Raw genomic sequence first — 24,073 nt, 5'->3', positions numbered from 1 at the left:
CAGCGGGGGACGCATGAGAGGCAACCATACATTGGTGTTTCTCTCCCTCTCTCCTTCCCTTCCCCTCTAAAGATAAATTTTAAAAAATCTTTAAAAAAAACTTTAAAATCCATTTTGTTTTCTACTGCTTCAGTGCACATGTTGGTATATACTGTACAAGTAACAATAAAGAAAAAAACATCAAAGAAAATAATACATAAAATCTGTGATTGAAAGATTTGTCAGAAAAGAAACTTATAAAGAGGTGCCGATATTACTTACCAACATGCTTTATGAGAGGCAGTATTAGTAATTTTCCCTGAGGCCATATTTCTTCAGGAAAAAGGTGTTTATCATCTTTAAAAATTGTTGACATGACAGGTCTGATCAAAACTTTTCTAACTAGAATGGATTAATTATGAGAAAACATTTAGGAGGGCAGTGTTTCTTTCAGAGTCACAAAAGTGTTAATAAAAGTTGAAGTTGTGTTTTGAAGAAAACTTTAGGTACAGCTTTTGTAGCTCACACAAGTGTCTTACTGTAATGCTTCTTTCTATTCTTCTCTTTCCATTTCAGGAGAACCTCCAGAATTCCCCTTTATGAATTTGGACCAGTAGAAGCTGTCAGTATTGGCTCTGTAGATTTGGCTTTACTCTTAACTTTCGCTTTTTGACGACAAAAATATCTCATGACCCTTATTATTAGTTGATTTTTCCTACCTTGAGACGATTTGGGGCTGAATTTCATACTCAGACAGTGAAGATTTAGTAGCACTGGCTGGAGCTACATACTGTGCGGGAAGATTCTGTGCAAACCTCTTTGCATAGCTCTGCCAGCACTGGCCTGCGGTGTCCCTTATTATCCCGTTTCTGTGTCTTTTTGAGCACAGAAAACAAAGAATCCAATTTGGTATGATTGGTAATGTCTCTAAGATTACTATAAGATTAGAATGAGATCTCAGTACTTATTTGTCTGGTGATCCAAAACAAAAAGATTCATAGGTGGTGAAAGGGAAAACCCGTGCTGCTATTTAAAAAAAGAAAAGAAATAAGAAAACCTTTGGTACATCTTGGATGTCAGTATCTATTATGGACATTTTAAAAGGCTTTTCTTTATAATGTTTTTTACAGCTGTTTGTATCAGCTCAGCTGCTACTTCAATGGTTTTCCCTTTCACTCTCCATTTATCTTTCTGATTGATTGGTATAAATATTTTTACTCTAAAAAGTGAAAGGTAAAAGCAGAGCTATAGCAGCTGAGTCAGTACTGACAACTACCAAATGAATGTGCCTGCAGGGGCCTGGAGGGACTTCTGCCACCCGCACTTCGACGGGAGGATGGGGCTGGACTCTTTGCATTTTGCCTTTTTAAACATTTGGTCTCAGAGATCTTACCATCAAGTTTGATTTTATCAAATGGTCATCTAGAGTATTTTTAAAAATGAAAGCAGACATAAAATAGCAAGTCTTAATTTAAGTTCTTAAGGCATTTATACAAATACTTGCTCAGTGATAGAAATGGTTTGATGCCAGGCTAGCTAAGAGAAGGAAATGTTTTAGTTATATGAGTCCCTTTTCAAATTGAAAGTGTTCTTATAAAATTTATAGCTCAAAATATGGTTTCTGTGATCATATTTATTTCCAAAGATAGGTGGAAAATACAGAATTTCAGCTTTATTAATACTGCTCTTCTCGTGTTAAAAAAAGTACTTAGAGCATTATTGAAAAGCATTTGAAAAATCATCAAGTATCTTTTTAAATTATAGAGGAAAAAATCAAGACTCAAAGAGGTTGTGTGATACAACCTGGATCAGAACTTAAGCTGTTTGCCTCTTAGCCTGATCACATTGGCTTTCCAATCACCTCTCTCTACTCAGAGTAAAAGTTGGTGGTTTTCTTCCAAGTGTTCCTGATGTCTTTACTAAGTGCTGACTTAGTCTTTCCCAGTAATAATAGAACCAAAGAGATTATATTAAAATGGTATAGTTCATTCATTTTCCTTAGGAAGCCATTTGTGCTTCAGAAGTGGAGCTGTGGGGCTTTTTTATCTAGATGCCCTGAAGGAGCACATGGGTGAAAGCACTGCGTTGGATTATTAGAGCCTGTGGACACATTGCTGTCAGTAACCTGATGTTTTATGTATAGCTAACTCTTGTGAAATGCTTTTTTATGTGTAGCAAACAATCAAAGTCAAAACAAAGTCAGTTTTAAAATATATCTCATGGAAATGTTAAAATTTATATTCCAATCCCTGAAGGCTATGATACTACTTTGTAGGTAAATGTGAAACTATTTGATGGTCCTCTATTAGTATTTTTTAAATATTAGGTGTATGTGTAGGTAGAGATATATACAACTTTTTTCTATTCATACTTATTTATCAAAGACATAGTTGCATTATGTGTGTGTATAATATGATTAATAAGCATGTGTAGAACTAATAAATGAAGATCTTAAATAAACCTAGACTCTTAATGACTAAAAATAGTCATTAAGAAACAGTTAGTCTTGTTCATGTATTCTGTAAGAAGATTTAAACATAGCTCATCATCTAAACCAATCAGTAAGTTTTATTTTTGACATAGAAATTTTGGAAGCCTGTTGGGTAGATTTAGAAGTAAGAAGGAATATCTAGTATTAGCACAGACATGAAAGATGCCACATTACTGGAAAGTAGATGATGAAATAGTATTGTAGGTATCACATTAAAGATTGGGCAACAATACATAACACTAAGTAGCAACATGTTCTCATAGTTTAATATCTCAGTACCTAAATAGTGAATTTCTGTGGCTCAGCTGAAATCTAAACCAAATTTCCATCCTCTGAGATCTTAACCTCTTAGCCTACAATGCACCGACCGTGATGGGCCTTCCAGCAGGTCAAAAAAGTGCAAAGAAGTGCGCAGCTCTAGCAGCCCTCTCTGGGAGGAAAAAATACACCTGTAACAACCTTTTAAAACTGATGCTTATCCCATTTTATAAAGAAAATGAGGAATGGAATATGTGTATGTAAATATATTAATACATGTATTATGTGTATATAAATGTGTGTTAATAGAAATATATTAATATATGTACTATGTGTATATAAATATATTAATATATGTGTTATATGTATTATAATATTAATGTATGTATTACAACATACAAAGTCAACTGTTCAACATAAAGTGACTATATAACAATGATAGTAACTAAAAACTTGTTGCCATTCATTCTTTTATATTCAAAACCTTTTATTATGAAAATCCTGCTATTGTGAATCAAAATAGTTCTAAGTATAATACATTTCATTTGTGTAGGCTCTGCAGAATGCATTTATGCTGCTTCAAGCTTCCGTAAATTCCAAAGTCTAGGACACGTACTCACAGAAGCTAAATCTTGAATATTTCTCCATAGATCGAGCTTAAGTTTAGAACACTTTACAAAACACCTCACAATAAAGTTGTATTTTGCCCCCCAAATAATATTTGTTTTCCAAAGACTATGTATTTTATATCACCCAGGACATAGTCAGACTGTTTGCCCTGTGCCTCCCTTTTAGATCGAAGACCTGGAGAAGCAGTTGGTTCTCGCCAACTCCGAGCTCACGGAAGCACGGACAGAGCGTGACCAGTTCAGTCAGGAGTCTGGAAATTTGGACGATCAGCTGCAAAAGCTGTTGGTAAGACTGTGTTTTAAAATACAAATGACGTTAATTCTGGGCAGTTTTTTACCAAAACATTTCGCAAAACTGGTTTCATTTGTAAAATTACAAATTTTACAAAATATTTGTCCATATATACACAATAGAATGTCCTAGACATTATTCAAGTTTTGGATATAAAATATAATAGTCTATACTTTACCTGTTTTTTTCTCTTAATTAGAACTGGTACTGCTTAAAAGTGAGGTGAAGCTAATCTTCAAAGAGCCATAGTCTTTGAACTAGGTACTATATTCCCATAATTTGAAGTAAGGTTGTGTGTTCATTTCAAATCAAAATGATATTTAAAACACATACAAGTTATGTATATAGAAAAATTTAAGAAATAAAGAAAACATGAAAAAAGAAAAATCAGAATGAAGGTTAAAAAATTTAGGTTCAATTTTTTTAAAGAAAGGAAATAAAATTCTGACCGTCGGGAGCCAGCCTCTGCCCTCTGTTAGAGGTTCTGAAGGCTGAGACATTTAGAAAGGGAACTGTTTGGTGCCCCTTTGTGTGATCTCAGTGGTACAGGAGAACACATCTCTCTCCCCCTAGCAAGCCCATTCTAGGGCATAGTGCTTTCTGCTGGGAGCATTATTTTTTCTAGGCTGACAAGGGGCTTGAGGAGCATCACCAAAAAGGATGAGCTGGCTTCCGTGTGTGCGAAGCTCTAGACTTGGGGATAATCTTTCACTTCTTTCCCTCCTACTGTGTGCTTCCTGGTGTCCTCATACCTAATTTCAAACTCTTGGAGATTAAATGTCTAAATTTCCTGAAATCCATCCCCTCCTTTTCATTTCTACCACCCCTCTCCCCTTCATCCCAAAGCCTCTCATCACATCTGGAACATGCCAGTGAATGTGTCCTTACTGGGGTTCCTCACTCTGATTTCTCCCCTCTTAGGTCCAGCCTAGAAATGCTACCATAGTCATCCGTCTGAAACACAGCTGTAATTGGGTTGCTCTCTGACTCAAAACTCACTTTCCCTGTAAAGTCCGACTCCCTGCATGTCGAGGCTGTTCATGACCTCATCCCTACATATACCCAGAGCTCTGAACAAGCCACAGATGCCCCTGTCCAGCCCCTTCTTCCTAACCTCTGCATCTCAGACTGTTCCAAGGTCCAGCTTAAGTGCTTTCTTGAAACATTGTGATCTCCTTAGTGATTTCTCTCTGCTAGTTCTTAGGACTGTCTTTAATGGAAAACCATTCCCAGTTTTTGAGTCTGTCTTATCTTTCTCTTTGGGTGATAAGTCCTTTAAGATCTTTGAGTCTTTGTTCCTTCCACTCTGTAGAGTTTCTGCTAATAGTAGATACGCACTACAGGGTGTATTTTTTTAGTGACTGAAGAGGGAGGTAATTCGATTCACAGTCCATCTGCCACTCTAATCTCAGCACCAGACACTGCTGTGCGTTTCCGAATCAGTAAACCAAACTACTACTGCGATTCCTTCATCCTTTTGAGCATTTCCTTATTATAGGAGCACACCTGATGTGAAACAAAACATCTTTGTTAGAAAATTCAAAACTAAAAATATATGACTTTAAAAATCTACTGTATTTTCATTTTCGTTGTTTATTATTTGGGATAAATCCACTGAGATTTACTTGTAATGCTAAAAGTTACAAGCAAGCAAAATGTTAACTTACTTTTCTAGGAAGTGTTCGTAAGCCATTGAAAAGGAGCCAAATCTCATAAAAACTCCAAAGACGATATAAGGAGCATAGTTTTAGTAATTTAATACTAAGGGGAGGACATACCTCACTTGTTGCAGGCCGACCTACACAAGAGAGAGAAGGAGCTGAGTCTGGAGAAGGAGCAGAATAAGCGTCTGTGGGACCGGGACACGGGCAACAGCATCACCATTGACCACCTGCGGCGGGAGCTCGACGACCGGAACATGGAGGTGCAGCGCCTGGAGGCCCTCCTCAAGGCCATGAAGAGCGAGTGCCAGGGCCAGATGGAGCGGCAGGTCAGGCCGGCGCCGTGGCTTCCCCAAGTGGCCTCTTGCGGGTGGGGTAGAGGAATGTATTTTGTGTCTTGTTGGTAAGGCTGTTTAAAAAAAGAAAAATAAACATCTATGGGCCTAAACTAGCTCTAAAGTAGAGCTGTGAATTTTATGAGCAAGTTATAAAAACCTGTACTTCATTATTTTTGACCACCTGCTAAATTGCAGATGTTACGCTTTTTCTCATTTTTGCACATTGTTGACTAATGAAACCCACCCGGTTACCTTTGTATTTTCACCCAGAAATCGACACCCTAATAACTGCTTATTTCAGAAAAGCAACAAACCACAGGGAGATCTTAAGAACAGCCAGATTGAAGGTTTCCGAGCATTGTTTCTTTGCTTCGTTTTTACTTCACTTGCACGGAGTGAGACTGATCCTACTCAGGGTGGGTGCCCTCAGCTTCAGTGCACTGGCAGGGAAATGCGCAGTTGGCTGTTCGCAGCAGTGTCCCTTCAGCACTGGCAGGACAGGGTTCCATTGCCACTCACTGCCACAGCGAGACATAAAACGCATCCCACAAAAGAGGATGCTTCTCAAATTGGAAAGCAAACCAGAGGGAGCCGTTTGGAGGAGCATTATTATTTAAATAAGGCCTCTTCACCTTGGTCTCATTAACACATGACAGCCTATTGTCTACATGGAGTTTTGACAGCAAAATGATTTGAGTTGGTCTAAGTAGATATTATCTGATGAATGCTTTCATATTTTTTAGTTAATTTGTTATATCTCTTGAGGTTGCCTCTACCTGTCTGCCCAAATCCATGAAATTCTTTTTTTCTTTAACAATCAGATGGCAGCAATTCAGGGAAAGAATGAAAGCCTAGAAAAAGTGTCCTCCTTGACGGCTCAGCTCGAATCCACCAAAGAGATGCTCCGCAAAGTAGTAGAAGAGTTGACAGCCAAGAAAATGACTCTGGAGAGCTCAGAGAGGACTGTATCAGACTTGACAGCTTCGCTGCAGGAAAAAGAGAGAGCCATCGAGGCCACCAATGCAGAGATCACGAAGCTCCGCTCCCGGGTGGACTTGAAATTGCAGGAGCTGCAGCACCTGAAAAATGAAGGGGATCACCTGAGAAACGTGCAGACGGAGTGTGATGCCCTCAGGCTACAGATGGCCGAAAAGGACAAGGTGATAGAGATTTTGCGACAGCAGATTGAGAACATGACGCAGCTGGTGGGCCAGCACGGACGGACGGCTGGTGCTATGCAAGTAGAAAAAGCTCAGCTTGAGAAGGAGATTAATGACAGGAGACTGGAACTACAGGAATTTAAGGTCTGTGGAGTTCTGTTTTGGGGTTGTGTGTGTGTGTGTGTGTGTGTGTGTGGTTTGGCTTCTGAAATATCTTTTCCTCATAAATCAGAACAGCCTAATTTACTGACAAGGGGTTTTGTAAAGATGATCTGTGGACATCCTGAAATTATTTGAAAGTATTTGTGTCTATGTGTATGTACATTTTTATGAGAAAAGATCCATACTTTCGTTAGGTTCCTTAAGGAGTGGGCCAACAGTGGTTCAGAACAACACCTTATAAAAGATAAAAAAAAAAAAACAGAAAATCCACAGCTTCTTCACGAAGCCTTTTCTGATCCCGCAGTTTGAAGTTTTTTCTCCTTCTTCAGACAGACCTACGTTTGAACCACGTCTCTCACCACTCAGTCCACTCAGTAACTGAAAATACTGGACTGTTTGCTGGATCTCGGTCCTTTATCTGTAAAACAAAACAGAAACAAAGACAAAAACTCATAACAATCTTACTGGGTTTTTCAAGGCTTCAGTGAGAAATTTTATATCAAACACTAAGCTTCCTGGCCTGTAGAAGATATTTAGAAAATATTAGCTCCCTTCCCCCATTCTATTATCCATCTAAATCTTACCTCACTTTATTTGTACCCATTATAACCTGGATCACATTCCATATTGCATTGTGTGTGTGTTTAAATAGCTGTGTCTCCTTGTCCCTGTAAGACTGCAGACTTCTTCAGTCAGTGTGTGCATCCTATTCATCTTGGTACCCCTGCCCCATTTCTTCGTGTCTTTCGCCTTGCACATGCTCAGTACATAGTTATCAAATTTATGTTTTTAAAAAGAATTTATTTATTTATTTTTAGAGAGAGGGCAACGAAAGGAGAAAGAGAAGGAGAGAAACATCAATGCGTGGTTGCCTCTCGAATGTCCTCCACTGGGGACCTGGCCTGCAACCCAGGCATGTGCCCTGATTGGGAATCAAACTGGCGACCCCTTGGCTCTCAGGCCAGTGCTCACTCCACTGAGCCCCACCAGCAGGGCTAGTTATCAAAATTTAAAACTATTGAATGACTTTTTTAAAGCTTTGATTTCCTAAGCTGTATGTCACCTGTAATCTCTGCCTTAATAACTAAAAGGAGACAAATCACATACAATTGTTTTTTCTTTCAGTGTTATCATGATGTAATTGACATATAACACTATATAAATTTAAGGTCTACAACATAATGACTTGACTTATATATATTGCAATGATTATTAAAATAAATTTAGTTAACATTTATCATTTACTATAGATACACAAAAACAATGTTTTTCTTCTTGTGCTGAGAATTTTTAGGACCTACTCTCTTAGCAACTTTCAAATACACTATACGGCAGTGTTAACTGTAGTCGTCATGGTGTCCATTATATCCCCAGTACTTATTTCTCTTGTACCTGGAAGTGTATACTTTTGGACCACTTTTACTCAATTCTGCCCCCCATCCCTTGCCTCTGATAACCACAAAGCTCTCATAAACTTTAGATGCTTGTGTTTTCTCACTCTAAAAATAGGGCCAATAGATTATTATTTCTCTTATAGAGATATACAAGTTTATTGAATTAAAAAGCTAAAATTCTCTAGTGTTAAATTTTTACTTAATTATAAGAATTTTTTAATGGCCATATTCACCATGAAAGAGACTTTTAAAGGCATTGTAATGGCCAGCCCTTGCAATGAATACTTTAGAATAGACTTGTGAAACATACTAGAGGAGAAAGATGATTGTTCCACTTCCTATTAAAGAAAGGGATGGATTTCTGATATTGTTAATAGTGCAAACAAATGGAAGAATCCTACTGAGTCTTACATTCTAAAAACTAAATCAATTTAATCTTCACAGAAACTTTATGATATAGGTACATTATTATCCCATTATAAGTCTGAGACATGGAGACTTTTTTAAATTTTATTTTTAATTGTTTATGCTATTACAGTTGTTCTCATTTTCTCCCCCTCTCTCCCCTCCACCCAGCCCAATCCACTCCCCTACCTGGGCCAGTCCCCATAATGTTGTCCACGTCCGTTGGTTGTACATAAATGTTCTTTGGTTAATCCCTTTCCTGTCCTTTATCCAGTTCCCACCACCTCCTTTGCAGTAGCTGTCAGTTTGTTTTATGTATCTAAACTTCTGTTACTATTTTGTCCATTAGTTTGTTGTGTTAATTAGATTCCACTAATTGAGATCATGTAGTATTTTTCTTTCACTGGCTGGCTTAATTCACTTAGCATAATTTTCTCCAGGTCCATCCATGCTGTTGCAAAGTGTTAAGTTTCTTATTTTTTATTGCTGTATAATATTCCACTTTGTAAATGTACCACAGATTTTTTATCCACTCATCTTTTAATGCACATTTAGGCTGTTTCCAAATCTTTATTGTAAATAGTGTTGCTATAAACATAGGGGTGCATGTATTTTTTGTTTGGTGTTTTGGAATTCTTGGGGTATATCCCAGAACTAGACTTGCTGGGTCAGAAGGAAGTTCTATTTTAATTTTTTAAAAATACTCCATATTGTTTTCCACAGTGGCTTCACTAGTCTGCATTCCCACTAACAGTGCACTAGGGTTCCCTTTTCTCCACATGCTTGCCAGCATTTGTTATTTGTTGATTTATTGATGATAGCCATTCTGATGAGTGTAATGTGATATCTCTTTGAGCTTTTAATTTGCATTTCCCTGATAATTAGTGATGTTGAGCATTTTTCATATGTTTATCGGCCCTTTATATGTCCTCTTTGGAGAAGTGTTTATTCACTTCTTTTGCCCATTTCTTAAGTGGGTTACTTGTCTTCCTGGCATTGAGTTGCATTTGTTCTTTGTGTATTTTTTTGGAGAATAAATCCTTGTCAGATGCATCATTGGGAAAATATTCTCCCATACAGGGGGCTGATGGTTTCTTAAACTGTGCAGATGCTTTTCAATGAGATGTAGTCCCATTTGTTTATTTTCTCCTTTGTTTCCAGTGCCCTAGGGGATGTAACAGCAAACATATTTTCATGTTGCATATCTGAGAATTTACTACCCATGATTTCTTCTAGGATTTTTATGGTTTTACAACTTACATTTAAGTCTTTTATCCATCTTGAATTTATTTTTTTGTATGGTGTAAATTGGTGGTCTAGTTTTATTTTTTTTGCATGTGCCTGTCTGGTTTTCCCAACACCATTTATTGAAGAGACTCTCTGCTCTGTTGTGTGTGCTCTTGCCACCTACGTTGAATATCAGTTGCTCATAGAGACGTATGAGACATGGAGACTTTAAATAATTTGCTGATGAGCAGCATTGCCTTGGGATTAGATCGTGGGCAGGACATGCGTGAATGTTACAGGCACACCACGGAGATATCATGGGTTTGGTTCTAGACCACCACAGTGAAAAAGCGCAATGGAGCAAGTTGTAATCTTTTTGCTGATGGAGGGTCTTGTCTTCAATTTGTAAAAAACATAACGTCTATGAAGCACAACAAAGCAAAGTGCAATAAAATGAGGTATGCCTGATTATATTTAAGGCCAGTAGGCCTTAATTGGAGGGGAATAATCTGATGACCAAAAACATAAGTTAAAAAAAATTTTTAAGTATAAGCACGGAAAAAAATACAGCTATGCTTTTATGTCTATACCTATATCAGTATTTGGAGAAACACACACCAAACAGTAGAAATTCCTTTGGAAAAATAAAGCATTTTTCAAATGTCACTTGTTTGGAAGCATCTGGTCTGCCTCTGTCCACTTGAAATATAATGTGAATCATGTGTATTTTAAAATTTCTAGTAGACACATGAGTAGAAACAGGTGAAATTAATAACATGTTTTGTTTAATTCATATCTGAAATATAAAATCAATACAACAAATTGAGATATTTTACATTTTTTAGTGGAAAACTTTTGAAATCAGGTATATTCTACACTTAGAGCACATCTCCGCTTAGGTCAGCCGCACTCCAAGTACATAGTAACCACGTGTGGCTGAAGGCATGACGCATGCTGGATTGACATTTATATGTAAGATCTTAAAAAAGGTAAAATATTGCTTTTATTCTCCCACTTACTTTGCTGATGCTTTATAATAAAATACAAATTTAATATCCTGGGAGACAGTGAACAGACTTTTATATAGATATAGATAAAATATTAAGATAACATGTTATAACTATATATGTACATATTTTTTATTTCTTACTCTACCCATGATATTTATCACTGTATTTAGATTTTAAAAGATAAAAAAGACGCAAAGATACGAGAGCTCGAGGCCAGAGTGAGTGACCTGGAGCTGGAAAAGGTGAAGCTGGTGAACGCAGGCTCGGAGCGGCTCCGGGCCGTGAAGGACATCAAACAGGAGAGGGACAAGCTGTTAAGTGAGGTGAAAACTAGTAGGAGTGAGTTAAACAGTCTTACAGGTACGCCACTTCAGTCCAGATTTTGCTAAAAAAAAAAATAGCTTTATTAGTGAAGTCCAGTGTAGATACTTGTGAAAGAATGGTTCCTCATTCCCCGTGACACATTTGGGTTAACTGTGCTGCCTCGGGGGAGCTGTTCCATCGCCCGATGATGCTTCTCCTTGAGGAGCTTTCCGATCTTGCACTTATTTACTGTTCATTTACTTAGCCCTCAGGGTCCAGGATGAGGGGAGTGGACAACTTGAGTCCTTTGAGTCAAATACCATGATCAGAGTTTTAGTGATGAAGCAACATGTGTCAACAGACTTATACAAATGTCTTGGAAGGAAAAATTCAAAGCCTTAAATTTAAAAATGGCCCTGGCTGGTGTAGCTCAGTGGATTGAGCGTGGGCCTGTGAACCAGAGGATCACGGTTCGATTCCCAGTCAGGGCACATGCCTGGGTTGCAGATCGGTTCCCTGCAGGCCAACTCCCAGCAGGGGATGCACAAAAGGCAACCATACATTGATGTTTTTCTCCCTCTCCTTCCCCTCTAAAGATAAATAAATAAATAAAATCTTAAAAAAAATTTAAAAACGAAACACTTAGTGTTTACAATTAGTATGGCACAAGCTTCATTTGTGTCACAGATGCAGACACCGTCACTGGGTCCCGAGCACTGACTCAGCCAGGTGCTGAGCTGGGCCCCAGAAACAGAGCCGTGAAGCTTCAGGAGGGTGGTAGCCAGACTGCACAGGACAGGTTACAGCCCAGGGGTGAGGCACAGTGGGTGTGTGCCGGGTGCAGAAGAAGGAGAGGGTGGAGAATCAGCCTCCTGCAGTAGGCATCCTCTGTACTCATCTTGAAGGGGAAAAGGAATTTGGTGGGTGAAAAAAGAGATGGAAGGGCTATCCAGACAGAGAGAACGCGATAGGGAAAACCAGGAAGGCATGAAATAACATAATGTGACCTCAGAAGTTTTGTTGGAGTAACTGTGTGAAGGAATGAGGACTAAGAAATGAGGCGGAAGAGACAGGCAGGACCAGACAACATGGAGCCAGCAAAAGAGACTAAGTAAGAGATTGTTGTCATCAAACTTACATTTTAGGAGAACAGTGTCAGCAAGTAAAGAGAGAAAGGCAAGACTAAAGGGACAGAGACCAACCCATTAAAGAGGATTTTGCAGGGTCTGGGGAAATATGATGAGAACTTGAACTAAGGCAGTGGCAGTAAGAATGACAGAAGGAAGAATTCAGAATGTTTTTGGAGGTTGAATTGACAGTACTTGGTGATTGGAGGGTTGTATCTGGGTTTCTTTCGGGTTGTAAGTTTGAATTGTTGGGAAAACAAGGATACCAAAAACTGAGAGAGGAAACAGGAAGGAAGGGCAGTTTGAGGGCAAGAGGGTGAGATGCAGTCAGTATGAGTTAGTTGGTTTGGGAGGCACCAGGGCATCCACATGGAAATGTCTGGATAGACAGAGACCTTAGCAAAGAGGTCTTGGCCCTGTCTGCTTCCTGTATATGTGAATCTATCTATCATAGATGATAGATAGATAGATGATAGATAAAGTGTGTGTGTATTCTTGTGTATGAGCGATGAATGTGTGCCAGGTATTTCGATAGTTACTGGAGATAAAAAGTCCAGTAAGACACATGACAGCCTCAGGTTACTTACTGTGCCGTGGAAGTCTGTCTGCCTTCAAATGGTGGTTAAATCTATGGTAGTGGATATGATAACCCAAGAAAAAGATTTAAGATGAAATAGATGTAAGTCAATTACACAGGCTGGAAAAAAGCAATATTGGAGGACTCACCCAAGTAGATGTTTTTATTAAAGAGTCAGATCCCTGATAATGTGTATGTACACACATCTAATTTCTGTAACAAATGGCAGTGTAACTAAATGAAGTCTCTTCTAGCTCTAAAATTCTTTGATCATTAATTACTAATAAAATATATTCCATAACAATGGGATAGAAAAAGTAACTCTTACTAATTATCATGTTATACAGAAGACTATGAAGTCTTAAAAAGGAATTTCCGAAACAAAAGCGAAGAAATGGAAACTACTACAAATAAGCTAAAAATGCAATTAAAATCTGCACAGTCTGAACTAGAACAAACAAAAAATACATTAAAGTCGATGGAAGGATCTGATGGTCATGGTATGCTGTATTAGATTTTTTCTTTTGTCTTTAATTCCATTGATCTAGTTTTGTTAAAGCACAGACCTGGATACATTGCCTCCATCTCTCCACAGTTCCATGTGATGTGAGAGAGATACATCAATAGGTCATCAATGATGGGTGTTGTGTAGCAGTAGATCTGCTTGGGTTTTGGGGGGATGGTGGGAATGGCCATGTGCTTGATTTAGTCCCTCAAGTAGCTAAATTTTCTTTCCCTGTAGTTATTCCATGTCTGTAAATGTCAATTGATTATTTTTAAGGATATGTTGATATAAACACAAGTCATGATAATTTTTATTCAAACCCTTATTTTTCACATGTTCATTATCTACATGAACTATATATTTGTGGCTAATTGTCAGTTCCTGGGGAGGGGACCTGGGAACTAAACTGCTAGAATCAGGGGTCTCTTTCCACCTCTTTTATCTGTTCCCTTTTTACCTTGCTGCCCATATTAATTTGGAGAGAGAAGGTTACTGAGTTTTTCATATTCATGCTTTTGGTATGGCTGTATTAGCTGCCTATAAAAATAAATATCTGAGTAAAGTCTACATTTTTCCATTTCTCAATATTTTTTAATGTCAAAAGATTTATTTTTGTGTTTGCTTCAGCAGCACATATACTAAAATTGGAACGATACAGAGAAGATTATCATGGCACCGGCACAAAGATGACATGCAAATTTTTGAATTGTTCCATATTTTGTGTGGTTCTCTGAGGTTCCGCTCTTTCCTTGCTCAAGGTTCGCACTAAGACAGTGGTAGGAGGTCACTCACTCAGGAAGCCCAGTTGGGGCCTGTCCCCTCCCCACAGATAGAGTCCCTTCCTCATTGCCCTCCCAGCATCTCCACAACTACCGCGGGACCATTACAATTACCAAACCAACTAGGTAATCTTGTATTGGCATTCAGAAGCTTATTTTCACCGATTAGATTATCTCAATATATAAAAGATTACCTAACAAAATTACCTTTGAAGGCCAACCATGATCTACTTAATCAGACCAGAATTCTTCAGAATGATGAACAAGTGATGTCAGACTTTTTAGCTATTAACATATCAGTGTGCTGTGCCTCCATTAGCCCTGTTTTTGACAGTTTAGCTATAGGAACTATATCTGGTTACCAAGTTTGTTTTTAAAGAATGGTACTTTTCTTTTTAACCTCTGAGCTATAATTGGACCTGACTCAAGCAGTAGCATTTCAAAACTCTTTCCTCAGCTGATTATGAGAAACAACGTAGGTTCTCTGACTTTGAATTTCCAAGCAAGGAGGAACTTGTATGTATTTTCAATGGCCTGCCATGTCTTGAGTATGTGGTGTCTACCGCCTGTACAGAACATGCTTATCCCGTCATGAGTTGTACTAAAATGATCACATATATGCTTGTGCTGCTAATTTAACCATCATGTGCTTACTATTGTGTAAGCATATGACAATAACCATGAAAACAAAAATGGAATGGTTTGTGATGTCACTGGACTCTTTGAAGAAATCATTAATAGTAAATGTCTTACATGGCATTTTAAAACTCAGTTGCCAGAAAAGTTATTTTATTAAAAATACTATATATGGCACATTACTTACTATATGACTATTTTACATACATATTTCCTACATGTGTAAGTATTAATTTGGTCATTATTATTTATTACCATTGGAGACATGGCAAATTACAGTGGTCAATGAAATCAATCCCAGTAATAAGGAAACCACAAAACATTATCATGTGCACGCGCGCGCACGCGCGCGCACGCGCGCGTGTGTGTGTGTGTTTAGTTTAAAACCTCCAATTACTTGCTGAAAATTGTTATATCCCCATATTGTGAAATCCAAAGACCTTTTATCGTGGTCATTCACTTGAAACTGTCTGGGTGCCTTGAAGAATCTTACTTGTCACCTCATTATGTTTAACCATCACATCTTAGCAGCCTTTCAAAATTCAGAAACTCGTAAATTAAGGCACAGTTTATTTTTCTTCAGCTATGAAAGTGGCAATGGGGATGCAAAAACAAATCACAGCCAAAAGAGGTCAGATAGATGCCCTTCAGAGCAAGATACAATTTTTGGAAGAGGCGATGACTAACGCGAATAAGGTAAGTCCCTGTCCTTGGGCTGAGGGAAGGCGATGTGTCCGTCTATTAATACACTACCAAACAGAGTAAGGCAGAGCAGAGATTGAAAAGTACAGTGGAGAAAAGAGAAGTTATTTCTGACTGAGACAATGAGGGTAGAGTTCCTGAAAGTACATTTGAGTAGAATCTCAAAAGAACTAGTTAAATGCAAAATGGGCAAAAAGATATTCTTCGTAGAATCAGGGAGTGATTATATGCAAAACACAATTTAACTATAATGTGTTCTTAAGATTACTGTGCAATACAAAAGTGTGCAATAAAAACCACAGGGCTTATAGAAACAACAGGATGAGTAGCACTACACTAACAAATCTTGTCAGCGACACACACAAAAATAGAAACTTAATAAAAATGGTAGCACAGTTTATACATGTTCAGTGGTTCAGAAATACATAAATACTAAAACCAATATGGCCTCTTAAATACCAGAAGTTTCCTCGTGGAAGTGTGCATCCAAGGGCTGCAGCCTGTGAGTCACGGCGAGGGGGTGGAAGGTAGGTTTAATACTGGACGTGCTTGGATGTGGCTCGTAACACAGGTTAACTGAGGTGGCTGACAGTTAGTTGTTTGAACAGCACATGTGTGCTTTTTGTACATTCCTTTGCAGCTTTGTTTAGCTGGGTGCAGTTTCTCGTAAGTGAAACTTTGTATAAGTAAATGTGACATTTGTGTTATGCTTCATTGTTTCCTTATAATATCATATTTTGGAACAAATTTGCATTTTTAACAGAAGAGTTGGAACTGACTATGGTGAAGGTGAGAACATAAAGAGCATAAGTAGAAAATAATAAGTATAACTCAAGTAATTGCTTTCTCCACACCCAAATGAACTGCTAAAATACTTTTTTAGAATGAGGCTAAATATTAACAAATATGTCCATATTTCTTTGTTCTTTACCAATTTTTCCTTCCCTCCTGTTTTCTTACCCTAAATCTCTTCTTTCCTCATCTGTTATTTGCCTGTTTGGAGCCTAAAGCAGTGCTTATGCCCACCCTCCCTGAGGGTGTGTAGGGAGTTGAGGTGCTGCCTGTCCCACTGTAGGAAAGTATTCATCAAAGCTGAATGACATTCCCGTCAAAGGCAAGGAGGCAGTTTGTAAAATACATCCCCCTCTCTTTCTGAAACCTTTTCTGCCTAACTAATGAGAAAAGGAAAAATTATTTGCATCCAAAATGTATATTACGGTCGTGATACCATCTACCTTGTTTACAGTAAACATTTTCTCTATGAAAAACATATTTAAAGAAATATAGATTCAATAAGTTGAGGTGTGTGTTTTAATAACTTGGCTACTGTGTATTTCTTTTTGTCTATTCCATGATGTCTTTTTAAAGGACTGAACTAATTTTAATGAAATTTTGTTGAATATCAAAGACTCTCCATGAGTGTATCAGCAAGCTCATTCTCAGCACTGGACCACAAATGACTTGAGGGCAGACACTGTGTGTTCCATTTCTTTTTATGTCATTCGTGAAATGAATATTCAACCTTGAAACAAAATAAAAACCCATAAGCTTTCAAATAAATCCATCTTCTTTATATTTCTGTCATTTTAAACTAGTTTCAGTAAAATTTGATATGTGATTAGTCAATTGCAAATCACTACTATACACTGTTTCTTTTTATGGCAGCATAATTATTACACATTTTGTGCATTTTATCAAGGATGTATTAAGCCTAGAAAAATAATAATACCAGTATTGATAAAATGAAAGAATATGTGGTAACATAATTCTAGCAGCTTTCAACTCCAACTCAGAAGCAGTTAAGTATCATATGAATTAAACTCTAGCTCAGGTCTTTATATAACAGTTTTATATTTTCATCATAATTTCTGGTGTTTCTCTGCTGTATAATTGTAGGAAAAGCAATTTCTAAAAGAAGAAAAGAATAAATTAAGCCAGGAGTTGAGTACGGTTGTAACAGAGAAAAGCAAGATGGCTGGAGAACTAGAAGTCCTGAAATCTCAGGAACGTCGTTTGAAAGAAAAGGTTGCAAATATGGAAATTGCTCTTGATAAGGTAGTTATTAACAAAACTTATAAAGTGGTCATCTACTAAATAGCTATTAACTAAGTAGAGTTGTTCTAAGTGAAAGCTCCATGTTGACAAGAACCAAGTCTGTGTTATAGCCCAATCACCCAGCACACTGAAAAAACACATCCTGTATAGAAGACTCTTCCGACCTTTAAGAATACAGTCATGGAGTGACTAGGTGATCCCATCTGAAGACACACTTATTGTGGGCCCAGTGCACCAATCACCAGTTAACTACACTTCATGAACAAGCTAAATTGGCATTCAAGAGCAACGCTCCTTGCCTTCAAATTCAAGGTGGTGGAATGGGAAGATCCTGAGCTCATCTTTTCTTGTAGAGCCACCTCTGAGAATGACCTGAAGACTGATAAAACGGATTTTCTACACTTATGGATATAAAGAAAAAGCAACGTTGAAATGGGTAGAAGAAAGGATAGAGACTAAGTCTAGTCAGGACCTACCTTATCCTCCACTCCCCATGTAGTGACTCACAAGTGGGAGGGATATCACAACTGTGGAGCTCATCTCCGAAGATCGGGGGTCCAAGTGCTAGCCTGGGGCAGTTGCACTAGGAACAGGAGTCCTGTAACATCTGGCATTGAAAATAAGCAGGACTTACATCTGGGAGAGCCAGAGGGCTTTAGGAAATCCAACTTGCAGTCTGAGTCCCAGCACAGAGGCAGCAATTTTAAAAGCACTTACATCATATGAAGATGATACATTGTCTAATTTTTGAGTGTGTGCTGGAGGGACAGATCTGTAGGAACCTTTTCCTGAGTCAGAGGGACTAGCAGGAGCCATTTCCCCCCTATCTTTAACCTAGCTGGTCTAACACAGGAAGGCTTCAGTTCTTACACTCTCCATTGGCCTTACTAACACTGTTCACCCCACCCTGGTGTTTCCTTGAGGACCCACCCAGGCCAGCACCCCTCATGTGTCAGACACACATGTCAGTGTGTCTGCAACAGCATGGTTGAACCTCACAGCCAGTGCATCAAAGGCTTGCCCTGCATACCAGTGAGCTCACAGTAGTTGTGGCCAAGCTCCTCAGCCAGTGGGCTAGGGACCACCTTCACCTGCCAGTGTGTCCATAGAAGTTGTGGCCCAGCCACAATAGGAGGCCACACTAGTCCAGCCTCTGGAGCACCTGGCTCTGGTGACAAGGTTGATTCTACCACTGGGCCCCACGGGACACTTTCTAAGTAAAGCCATTTTTTCAAGACCAGGAGATGTAGCTGACCTACCCAATACAAAGAAACAAACAGGCAAAATGAGGAGAAAAAGAATATGTTCCCAACAACAAGAAAAACAGAAAAGAACTAAATGAAACTGAGGTAAGCTGTCTACTAAATAAAGAGTTCAAAGTAATAGTCATAAAGTTGCTCATCAAACTCTGCAGACAAATGGATAAATGCAGTGAGAACTTCAATGAAGAGATAAAAGTATTTAAAAAGTACTCATCAGAACTAAAACATATAACAACCGAAATGAAAAAAAAAATGGACTGGAGTCAATCAATAGCAGATCAGATGATGCATAAGAATGGATCAGTGATCAGGAAGACAGGATAGTGAAAATCACCCAGTCCAAACATCAAAAAGAAAAAAAAAACGAGGATAGTATAAGGGACCTTTGGGACAACATCAAATGTACTAACATTTGAGTCATTGGGGTTCCAGAAGGAGACGAGAGAAAGGAACAGAAAACCTATTTGAAGAAATAAGGGCTGAACTTCCCTAACCTGGAAAAGGAAACATACATCCAAGTCCAGGAAGCGCAGAGTCCCAAACAAGATGAACCCAAAGAGACCCACACCAAGACACATTATTAAATTGTTAGAAGTTGAAGATAAAGAGACAACCTTAAAAGCAGCAAGAGTGAAACAACTAGTTACATACAAGGAAATACCCATAAGATTATCAGATGACTTTTCAACAGAAACTCTGCATGCCAGAAGGGAGTGACATGGTATATTCAACATGATGAAAGGGAAAAACCTACAAGATCAAAGATCAAGACAAGATCAAAATCTTCCCAGACAAGCAAAAACCAAAGGAGTTCATCACTACTAAACTGCCATTGCAAGAAATGTTAATGGGAATTCTTCAAGTAAAAAAAAGGGCCAAAACTAGAAATAAGTAAATATATTAAAGAAAAAACCTCACTAGTAAAACCAAAAAATATAATAAAGATGATAGACCTCTTATTCTTCTAATATGAAAAAATTAAAATGCTGATAAGTAAAACCCATCAATAATTACTTTAAATGTAAAATGACTAAGTGCTCCATTGAAAGAACATGGTAACTGAATGGATTTTAAAAAATGACCCTTACATATGCTGCCTACATGCAACTCCAGACTGAAAGGCACACACAGACTGAAAGTAAAGGGGTAGAAAAAGATATTTCATGAAAATTGAAACAAACAGAAAAAAGAAGCTGGAATAGCCATACTTACATGGAACAAAACAGACTTCAAAACAAAGTCTATAATAAGAGACAAAGAAGGACCCAGAAATTTCACTTCTGGGTACTTATCTGAAGAAAAAAAACTAATTCAAAAGATATATGCACCCCTGTGTTCACTGCAGCATTATTTACAACAGCCAAGATACAGAAGCAACCCAGGTGTGTATCACTGGGTGAATGGATAAGGAAGTGGATACATATATAACATTCCACACATACTAGAATATTACTCATCCGTGAAAAATAATGAAATTTTGCCAATATGACCACATGGGTAGACATAGAGGGTATTATGCTAGGTGAAATAAGTCAGAGAAAGACAAATGTTGTATCATTCCACTTATGTGTGGAATCTAAAAAACTAAACAAATGAACAAACAAAACAGACTCATAGATACCAAAAAAAAAAAACCCTGATAGGGCCAGAGGGTTGAGCATTGGGGGAGTGGGCAAAAAGGTGACGGGGATTAAAAGGTACAAACTTATAATATAAATAAGTCATGAGAATATAAAGTCCAGCATAGGGAATGCAGACAATAATATCACAATAATTTTGTATGGTGACTGATTGGTAGTCAACTTTTTGTGGTGATCACCTTGTAAGGTATATAGATGTGAAATCTCTCTGTGTTGTATACCTGAAACTAATATAATGTTGTATGTCAGCTATACACAAATTAAAAAGAGCTTTGCCTTCCAGGAAAGAAAAGAACACAGTTATAATGTGTACTCTTTACAAAATTATCTTTTTCAGGCTAATAGAGGCTTAGGAGAAGTAAGATATAAGATGTAAGATGTTCCCAGTGTCCTTAGTGGACTGAATAAATAAAAATGTCCCAAATCTAACCACCAAAGAATGACTAGAATGCTAGGTAGAAGATAGTATGTTAATAATATTAATAAAATTATAAAGTAATGTTAATATCTGGCACTTTGTGGGGTCTAGAAGATGCAGATAGAAAACACAGCTTAAATAATGAGAAGAATCAATGATACTATATTTGTCACTGCCATTTATTACAGAGGAATATAATAACTTTCTAGTCACCTGAAAACTCTGGAAGACTAAAAATTGACCCAAACCAGTCTTTGATTCTTAAGAAATCAGAGTCTTCGTGGCTAGATAAAATGATATGCGATCTTTTTTCATCTATGCCAACTTTGATCCTAAAACATGACTCAGTGAATTTTTGTTATAGTTATTTCTGTGAAATATTTTATATTGATAAAGCCATTTGCTCATTTTATCCTTAGCACATTCATTCTCCGAGTGCCCTCCACATACTAAATGCTGTAACATACTGAGGAGACGGGGGGTAAAGACATGGCCCCTAGAAGTAGGGGAGGGAATTAGAGGAATATATATAAAGGATACATGGACAACAACTGAGAAGGGTGGAAATGGGAGGGGGGGAGTACGGGGGATGGGATGGGATGGTAGTAATAGACAGAAAACTGTACTTGAAAAATAATTAAATAAATTTTAAAAAAACATGGCCCCTAGTCGTTCTCCATTACCTGTATAAAACAGGTAAATACAGTGTGCCAGCAGTGCGCAAATTTCCTTGAAGAGATGGTAACTCTCCGTTTATAGGTTAATACATGAAATTGTATGAAGTAGAGGGTAAACCATATGTGGTTGCTTGATTGTAGGCGTCTTTGCAGTTTGCAGAATGTCAAGATATAATACAACGTCAGGAACAAGAATCTGTGCGCCTGAAACTTCAACACACTTTGGATGTAAAAGTAAGCTTTTTTTTTCATTGTAAATAGTAGTGTAGGCAAAATAATGCCTTCACTGGATATACTTATATCTTGTTTATTACCTTAGATACGTACAAGTGTACTTTCAGCATTATCCAATACTAGCAATGATAACATCTCTGCAAATCTTGTTACATGCTATACCTACTCTTTTCATATACAGTAACAAATTGAAGCACCATGCTTGATGTAAAGTTCTTAGTAAGTGGGAGAGACACGAAAGTGCCTGCCTCGGGGATACCTGAGGGAAGAGGTCGCATACAGAAGGGCCACGCAAGTGAGAAGGCCCAAAGTGCAGGTGTGTTTGGCCTCTTTGGAGAATAGCAAAATGGTATACTCTGCATGCCAAGCACATGTGTTCTTTAAAAGCAGTACATTTTCCACTGAAAGGTATGTCTGTTTTCCAAGTGTACTGGAAGTTGCAGACGTACTTTAAAGTCTCAGCAGCGGATCCTTTCACGGCCAGAGCACCGCTGTGGTAGATCTTTCTCAGTAGGATGCCAGCACCAGTGTGGAGTCTCTGCCAAAGGTTAGGAGCCAGTGTAGTGCGTGCCATGCCATGTGTGGTTGCCTGTCTGGCATGCTTTGATCAATCAGAAGTAAGAGGCATCTTCCCGAGCACATGCTTCGTCTTCAAAGGGTAACTTAAAAGAATAATCTTGCTTAAGACAGTACTTTGGTTTATAACTTTGTAGAAGTTCAGCATGGGGGACTGAAATTGTGTTTGTAAAAATGCATTTTGATTTCTCAATACAAATTGTAGGTTGACAGTTACTTTGATCACATCTATGTTGTTTTCCAGGAACTTCAGGGCCCTGGATACACCTCAAATGCTTCTGTGAAACCACGCCTTCTACAGTCATCCGCTGCCCGTTCCCACTCCAACCTGCCGTCTTCCCAGTCCACGGGCAGCTTCCTGTCTCATGTAAGGAGCTGGTCTGACAATCCCTGACACAAACGACATAATATATAAAGAATTTTAAGTTGAGAAGAATTTTATTTAAAAAATGTATCTATAGTTGTGGCAGTTTTAATTACTACATTTAGATTTATGTAGACTGGATGAATAAAATATTCAGTGGGATTAATGTTAGCAATGGTTGTTAGAGTAAATTATTTAATAGGCTTATGTTTCATTCTTCCCATCACAAGCATTTCCGGACTACAAAGCAAATGCTGAGATAGCTAAAATAAGCATCACTTCAAATGCCAATGGCAAGTTAGTGTTACATTTAATACTCTACCAAGATGAAAATGATTTGCTGTGTATTGTTTCCTCATGAACTATATGTGAACTTACTTATAATCATAAAATGTTTTGTTCCTTTTAGTTAAACTACTAGGAGATTTGGAAATATTTTAGTGTAGCTTTGTAGACTTTTAAAGCTCAGGAAAAAAAATATGTCCAATGTGAAACTTAGGTATATTTTTTTCTTACAAATATATTTATGGCCCTGATCATGTGGCTCAGTTGGTTGGAGCAATCACACAAGTAATAGAACAGCCTGTCCAACAACAGAATAACAATACTGATATTAGACTTAAGCATGTTCTTCTGTCTGGAGACTAAACTTGGGGGTGGGCAGAGGGGGAGCCGGCGACTACTGCCTTATGTTTTAGGTGTTATAAAATCATTTTACCTTTAAAACTCTGTTCATTTAGTACTGATAAAAATTAGCTACTAAGTTAATTAACTACTTAGTTAATTTTTATCAGTATTCCAAAAAATTAGCTACTACATTAATTACTAAGTTAATTTTTATCAGTATTTCAAAACCCCACAAATCAAACAACAGCAACAAGAATATTTGACTAGGAGTCGTTGGCACCCAAGATGTGTGTCTACAGTTTTGCTCATGGTGTAAACATTTGATTTTCTGAGATTTAATTGGAGCCAGTAGAAAATTTTGATCACTGCTGAATCCCATTTTATCCTGTTTCTAATATGTGCTCACTTATACTTACCTTACTGAAATGACTGCAGATAGAATTACCTTGTAGGCTTATGGTAGGCTAACTTCTAGAGTCATCATGTAACCCTTATGGGAATGTCAGTGTTGAAGGCATTGTCCAAAAACACGCAGGTAAATGCTTTCCTCCCTATATAGCACACTTCCCCAGAAAAGGGTAAGAT

The 24,073-nt window shown here is 37.9% G+C and overlaps 1 protein-coding gene and 1 non-coding gene across 7 annotated transcripts in view; both read left to right on the top strand.

The window, feature by feature from the left end:
• The window catches only part of CCDC158 (coiled-coil domain containing 158), a 63,205-nt gene that overhangs the window by 25,890 nt on the left and 13,242 nt on the right, over positions 1 to 24,073 (top strand). For 5 of the 6 annotated variants that reach the window (XM_037050990.1, XM_037050987.1, XM_037050989.1 and 2 more), the window contains 9 exons: positions 3,524 to 3,643; positions 5,442 to 5,639; positions 6,470 to 6,952; positions 11,177 to 11,366; positions 13,361 to 13,513; positions 15,517 to 15,629; positions 17,532 to 17,690; positions 21,829 to 21,921; positions 22,742 to 22,864. In XM_037050990.1, coding sequence (XP_036906885.1) covers positions 3,524 to 3,643; positions 5,442 to 5,639; positions 6,470 to 6,952; positions 11,177 to 11,366; positions 13,361 to 13,513; positions 15,517 to 15,629; positions 17,532 to 17,690; positions 21,829 to 21,921; positions 22,742 to 22,864 — 1,632 coding nt within the window. The remainder of the gene's footprint in view (positions 1 to 3,523; positions 3,644 to 5,441; positions 5,640 to 6,469; positions 6,953 to 11,176; positions 11,367 to 13,360; positions 13,514 to 15,516; positions 15,630 to 17,531; positions 17,691 to 21,828; positions 21,922 to 22,741; positions 22,865 to 24,073) is intronic. The other variant, XM_037050988.1, reaches the window with a different exon arrangement.
• Positions 14,133 to 14,239, top strand: LOC118990466 (U6 spliceosomal RNA). The gene has a single exon (XR_005067229.1). It is a non-coding gene; the product is annotated as a U6 spliceosomal RNA (small nuclear RNA).

The sequence above is a fragment of the Sturnira hondurensis genome, unplaced genomic scaffold (genome assembly GCF_014824575.4).
Source record: "Sturnira hondurensis isolate 20B ecotype Veracruz unplaced genomic scaffold, ASM1482457v3 Scaffold0007036, whole genome shotgun sequence".
Taxonomy (NCBI): domain Eukaryota; kingdom Metazoa; phylum Chordata; class Mammalia; order Chiroptera; family Phyllostomidae; genus Sturnira; species Sturnira hondurensis.
Note: the sequence above shows the minus strand (reverse complement) of the source record. Positions and strands in the feature narration are given on the sequence as shown.